A 7,313-nucleotide genomic window follows, 5' to 3' on the forward strand; every position below is an offset into this window, starting at 1 on the left:
TATAAACACTTGTTTTATTAGTTAAGGTCAGACGAACTTGTCCCTGACACACAAAGTTCTCACAAAGCAGAGGAAATGCAAATACTAGCAGATCTGAGAACATGTTGAAATAATTAGCAGTGTACTGACAAACATCTGTTTGCTTTCCCAGCGATTAATTTTAATTGATAATTAAAACACCCGAAAAACAAATTACCTTGGAAATATACATAACTTTTGTAAAATAGGCCGTAAGCACATTGAAGTATAAGAATTTCACACATTTTATCTCTTAATATACAGATATATTTATCTATGAAGAAATTCCTGTGAATTCCTCTAAAGGTTTATGAAAGTTCGTGTATTTCGTGGGTGGGACATTTCTGCCATGCAAGAAAAAATATCTTGCTTTAGTAAATCATAATTATGAGATAAGATTCATAATTATGACATATAATCAAAGTTTTGACAAAAACAATAAAGATAAACAGTGTCAAAAATATGAAATAAAATTAAATTACGACTGTCAAAATTATGAGATAAAAAAAAAAAAATCACAATTACAACAAAGTCGAAATTGACAAAAACAAATAAGATGAATTTAAAATCAAGTCAATAATGAAAATTTAAATATGACTCAAAATTGAGGTGGTCAATTATGACAAAAACAATGGACAAATTCAAATTTAGGGCAGTCAAAATTATCCAATAAAAAGTCAATTTATATTTTGAAATACAAAGTCATAATTATGACAATCAAAATTATGAGATAAAAATCAAAATTTTGAAAAGTTTAAATTACGAGATGGTCCATCATGACAATTACAACTTTTCTTTTTTTTTACTTTGTAATCTCAATTATTATTATTTTTATTTTTTTATTATCTCATAATGACTTGGCATCTCAATTTTGAGATACTTGCTCACAATTATGATTTAGTAAAGCATGATTTTTTTTTTTATTATGCTGCAGAAATGAGCTTCCATACACAGGCCCACAGCAGGCTTGAGTTAAATGTAATGGCTTCTTATAATCTGGGATCTGAAAGAAAAACGTCCAAAGTGAGTCTCCCGAAACCGTCCCAACACAGTGGGCTGAAAAAGATGTATGGCTTCCCAGCAGCTTCCTCAGTCAAATCTGGAAACCTTAATCCACATCATACATATCAGACATACATTCAAACAGAGAAACAATACATAAAACATTGAATGCAGAAGAACTGAATCAAACCATGCGCCTATAATTACTGCAAAAATAACCGCAAGGTTGCTCTTCACCGCCTTAAATCTAAAACCATCCTGATCACAATCATTTGTAAAACGTGGATGAACCTACAACACAGAGCTATACCTGAACTGTCACTATAACCCCTGTAATAATCTTCTATCTATTTCCATTCATTTTTCATATAACTCGTTTTTTTTTTTTCTGACATGTTTAACAAAAAGACGAAGCGGATGCCGATGAGAGAATAACTATCAAGGCTTGTTGCTTTGGCTCTATCATTAGCAGCAACACTGCATCTATTTGGACAACAGCATAATGGTTTCATATTGTGCCGAGTAAGAACAGGAGAATGCACTCTCCTTCAGACAGCTGGAGCTCACACAGCTAGAGACCTGGGGAAAAGGCAGCGAAGTATGCAGGATTTAAGGAGTACACAATATTACTGTGCACCGCTTCTTTCTTATCAAAGCACGTAAATCATGACGCGCATAAATGATGGCAGGTACTGAGTGCATCTTTGTCCTAAACCATGATTGAAGGTTTTTGCCCGTGATGCCATGTTATTTCTAGAACTTTAAAATGTGAAGGACTGGAAATATTCCAGGTTAAAGCGATAGTTCACCCAAAAATAAAAATAGTCATCATTTACTCACCCTCATGTTCCAAACCTGTGTGACTTACTTTCTTCTGCAAAGCACAAAAGATATATAAATGTTTCTACTGTTGGGGTCCAAAACTACAATGGACCCTATTGACTTTCATTTTATGGACAAATAAGTCACATTTTATTATTATTACAGCTTTTGTTATGAGATAAAAATTAAAAATGATGAGATACATTTTTTTAGGTAAATCAAAATTATGAAATGTTGGAACTGAGATCTCAATTTCAATTAATCATAATTCTGACAAAAATTTAAACTTGTGAAAAGTCCAAATATAAGCCCAATTTGAGATTATCGAATTCAGTTTGTCAGATTTATGACTTGAATGAATTTTGACTTAATTTTGAGATAGTATCACAATCATAACAGCAGTCATAATATTGACTTAAGTCGAAGTCTTTGTCAGAATTATGAACATCACAATTCAGACTTTTTTCATAATTTTGCTTTTTAGCTCATAATTACAAACAAACATTTTCTCTCATAATTATTACTTTTTAATCTCATGTTCTATCTCATAAGCATGACCTTTTATCTCATAATTTAAACTTTTTATTTAAAAACAAAACACTGGACCACACTGACTTTCATTTTATGGAATTTAATTTTTAAATTCAATTTTATTTATTTATTTTTTTATTTTATGTTCCACAGGTTTGTACCTTGAGGGTGAGTAACTAATGCCAGAATTTAAATTTTGTGGTGAATAATCCCTTTAAGCGACTGCATTCTGTCCATTACCAAAGAAAGTACCACATGGACTTACATTTGCAAGTGCATAAACATTAAATTATGGAGTTTATTAATTATGGAAATAATTTTTTGTCGTAGATGCAATACAGAGGTTTCGATACAGTTTAACTTGTATTATCCTGGAATATTACTTGAATGCAAAACGATGCAATTTGCATAGTGACTGAAACTTGCAGGAATTTGCAATGATAAATGAATGTGATTTCTCTCATCCAAAAAGGTTAATCTATTTGTTTATAAGAAAAAATGCTCAAAAACAACAAAAGAAAGAAAGTAACCCAGCGCAGAAGAAATAGCGTGATACAAGAGAAACATGTAACGAGCACGCCAGAGACTTAGACTAATGAGGAACAGTTGCTAGTGAGGTAATGAGCTGTTTCTAACCAGTGTGGTGTGCGCTGAGAGTCACACGGTGTTATAATCAAGAGCAGAAAACCTTTAGTACAAGAAACGTTTGTGAACATGTTACAGAATGCATTCTTAAAGTGATGCTAAATTATAACCAAAATATAACACCCTCGTAATGCCACTGATAAAGGTTTAAGAATCAGTAGAAAGTCTTACTCCAAGTTACTAGAAAAGCAAGGTAAAGATCGGAATAGTACAGAATATAATCTCTCAAAATACTAGCAATATCTGATTGCAGCCTGAGCGCTTACAACATAACAGCACTATAAAAGAGGAAGAGGAAGTCGAACAGCCATTAAACTGATAGTGTGTCCATTCTTCTCTTAGAGGAGGCAGCAGTACGGTTTCATCTACACGATGATCTGTAATCTACAGGGCACGGAGGCCGATGAAGATGTGTGGCGTCGCTGTGTGTTTAATGTGTCTTTGTGCACTCCATTTACACAGCGAGCGTTTAAGCACTGCCTCGCGTCACCGGCCTCCAGCGAGCATCGGATGAACGATATCAGCGTCTTTTTCCGGTTTTGAGATTGCATAGAAAAGCACCGTGTTGTGCTCAAAGACGCCAGACGTCATAAGCCTGTGAAAGTGACCGAACGCAAGCGAAATAAAAACAGCATTTAGGAACCATCTACTCTTGTTTGAAGGCACGACTATTCTAAGATACTCAAGTGTGCAAAATGAAGCTCATGTGAAGTTCACGCAGCTTAAAAGAGGGGAGATCACTTCCAGAGGATCATAAAGGTATTTTGCAGGATATGCATAATCAAGAGACTCAAATCAGTGTGCTTCGCTACAGAATTCACGTTGGCACTTCTGCTCAAAGTCAGTACAGATGCGATCCGTTGCATTTGGTTTATTCGTTTTTCCAGATGTTCGATTACAGCTGTGAGCATTTTAAAACAGCAGGATCAAGACGCTTGTCTTGATTCATTTTTGTGCAAAACGTTTTATGGTTCGACGCTCTTTCAGATGTTGTGGTTTGGTCCTTTATCCCTTTTGTCCGCTCCGTCTTATTGGTTTGGTGTCGGCTGGTTCACGATGACCTGGATGACAAAATCCTTCTGGATCTTGGTGTCCTGCAGGCGGGTCTTGTCTGTGAGGAGCTTTCCAGAGAAGAACCAGCGCTGCTGAGCCAGCTCAATGTTCTCTTGAGCTTGTAGCTGCTTTTTCAGCAGGCCGATGGAGTCGGTCATGCTGGCGTTCAGACGCAGGTCTTTGCCGGTGGAGAGCCGCACCTTCAGCTGGAACTCTTTCTTCTGTGTCGTCGGGGGCTCAGTGTTGTCCGATAGATCTTCCTCACTTCTTTCCGAAATCAGGTTGACAGGAGGAGCCAGGCAATAAACGGGTAGCTGGTATCGGTTGCCGAGTTCGTCGTAACACTCGGTCAGCGATCCTGGAGGGATTGGAAGATCAAACAATTGTAAGTGACGGGAAATAAAGTGCTACAGATATAAATAACAATGAGGGCTGATGTGTGTTGTCATTTCTTTGGTTTCATGTCATTAAAAACTTCTTCATTATGGTGAAAACTTCCCCTCTGGAACAATAAAGAAAATAAAAAAAAACAGTAGGGTATTTAAAAGGATAAATGTTTATTTGATTAAAAAAAATAAAAATACAGAAAACATTAAAATATTTGAAAATGGTCAAAGATTCCTGAAAGTCAAGGAATCAAACATTTCAAAATACTTTGATCTTTGGATCTTTTGTCATTCGACCAATCGCAATGTAATTTGCGAAGTAAGCTTAAATTGAATCTGAAACGTGCTGCAATTATTCAAAACTATTCCCAAGCATCTTGCGCATGTAAAGGCTGTGGTTAACGTGGATATTGAGACATGAGTGAACTATAAAACCCTTATTTACATAATAAATAACAAGTATTGCAACCCAAACGTTACAGTGTGAATATGGAAACATTTGGATTCATGACAAACGAGCGATCCACCCATACACTTGGATTAGGCCATTTAACCTTTAACCTTTATTTAATGAGATGCTGACCTAAATATATATATATATATATATATATATATGTAAATAATAATTTCACTACTATTTTAACAATATCGTATAAGTTATTCCACTGGACAACAGATGGACTCTCGTTTCTCTTCCCAAATACTCATGTCTCACCTTCTGTGGGTTTTTTTGTATGTAAATGAGGGTAAATATCGGTCAGTGCAACAGAAGCAAGAATTGACTGGTTTGTGCGTTTGTACAAAAATCTTTGATTTCTTGTGTTTCGGTTTTTAATCTCTCTTCATATTCAACCCTGAGCACAGTTTGGGCCTGACAGGCATGGTAAGGCAAGTCAGGTTTATTTGTTTAGCACATTTCACAGATGCCAGTTCAAATTCATTTAGGCTTTTGGTGTTTGAAATAAATACTGTTTATAATGCATGCCAATATAATTCGTGTACTTCATAATTACATTTTTTTTTTAATTCTTGTTCTGTTTACTTATTAATTTAAAGGATTTTTTGTGGAATGAGGGAAACTGATATACGTTTATAGTGTTTGTAAATGTTTGCATTTTATTTACTGATATTTTACTTTATTTCTATACGTAATAATAAAATTTGACTTAAGCACTGATGCAACTTTTTTTTCTCAATAATGCAATTTTTACACTTTATTTTAAGAAATCCTTATTACAGTATAATTGTTCAATTAAGTAGATATTGTTTCTAATGAATGTCATTATAATTTGTGTACTTCATAATTAAAATTTTTTTATTCTTCCTCTTTTACTTATTAATTTGAAGAATTTTTATGAAACGAGGGAAACTAAAATACATGCTTATAGTGTTTGTATATTTTAGCATGTATTTGATATTTTACATAATTTCAGAACATAATAATAAAATGTGACTTAAGCACTAATGCAACCGTTTCTTTTTCTCTCAACAATGCAATTTTGGGTTACACTTTGTTTTAAGGAGGCCTTATTAAAGTGTAATTATACAATTAAGTACTGAGCAATATTAATTAACAACACACTTATTGCAGGGTCAGGATTAGGGTTTGTTATTGTTATGGTTAGTTGCATGTAATTTTGCATAATGTGCTGTTAATAAAAACAGTAAAATAAAGGTTTTTGCCCCAATTTGGACTTTTTTTCCCCCAGAAAAAATAGTAAATTAAATTTAGCTTATTGCACAATATAGCACCTCGTCACTGCATTCGGTTAATAAAAAAGAGCAACCTGAACATTTCTCATTTTCTGTTCCACAGACAAAGCTGGTTTCATCACAACCAATCGGTGACCCGGCACGCCAGTGTAATGACTCTCACCGTGTGGTAAAGTGATGCTGGCTCCGTCCACGATAGCCTGAGCCAGTTCATGATCGTTACACTCCAGAGCCACAGCGGCAGCTTTCAGGGCGTCCCAGATCTCCTTGCGCCCCTCGAACGCTGGAGCCGTGTCCCAAAACTCATCTCTCTTACTGCGGAGCTGGCCCTCCGTCATGGGGTAATCGCTCTTCCACTTCAGCTTGTCTTTCTTCAGTGGCTCATTACGACCTATAGACACATATAAGGTGAGAATGACCACTAATGTGTGAGAAGTGTAGGCTATGCAGCATTTCCTGGAATAACGGCTGTAGGACGGCTTTGATGATTCACGAGGATCAAAGAGAAGACCACAGTATTTATGCCAGAATTGTACTATTCCAGTGAATTATGATGAGGTTAGTTTCAAATCAAACGTACATGCGGTTCCACGGCAAAAGCATGTATGACTTCACTAATGCAGGCCGACGAAACTTTCCATTAGTATTTTCCATCAGTACTTTCACTAATGTCTTAACTGGGCAACAAACAGGAGACTGGGTGTGATGTAAAAGCAATAAACGAGTGTAATAAACAAGAATTGACATTTAGTGCATTATAGTGTAATGGAACACTGGGGAGGAAAACGTCAACTTCATTAAACTAGAAAGAGCATATTCTGTCACCTATGGCTACAAAAATATAATAATTTAATAAAAAACAAATATTTACACACATACACTACCTTTTAAATAAATTAATACTTACTTTCATTCAGCAAGGATGCATTAAAATGATCAAAAGACATTTATAACGTTACAAAAGACTTACATTAAAAATAAAAAGCTGTTATTTTGAACTCTCTATTCATCAAAAATCCTGAAAATGCATTGTTTTCCAAAAAAAATATATATAATAATACAGCAAGCAGCACAACAGTTTTCAATATTGCTAATAATCAGAAATGTTTCTCAAGCATGTTAAAATGATTTCTGTAGATCATG

At 34.9% G+C, this 7,313-nt stretch overlaps 1 protein-coding gene across 1 annotated transcript; it reads right to left on the reverse strand.

Annotated features, from left to right (window-relative positions):
- Window positions 1–2,639: 2,639 nt before the first annotated feature.
- ubtd1b (ubiquitin domain containing 1b) lies at window positions 2,640–6,718 on the reverse strand (the record flags this gene model as incomplete). The annotated part of the gene is made up of 2 exons (XM_042768254.1): window positions 2,640–4,429; window positions 6,334–6,718. Coding segments are annotated over 2 exons (768 nt in total), but the record flags the coding sequence as incomplete, so codon positions are not given.
- Between the last annotated feature and the right edge of the window lie 595 nt (window positions 6,719–7,313).

The sequence above is a fragment of the Cyprinus carpio genome, chromosome A12, assembly GCF_018340385.1.
Source record: "Cyprinus carpio isolate SPL01 chromosome A12, ASM1834038v1, whole genome shotgun sequence".
Taxonomy (NCBI): domain Eukaryota; kingdom Metazoa; phylum Chordata; class Actinopteri; order Cypriniformes; family Cyprinidae; genus Cyprinus; species Cyprinus carpio.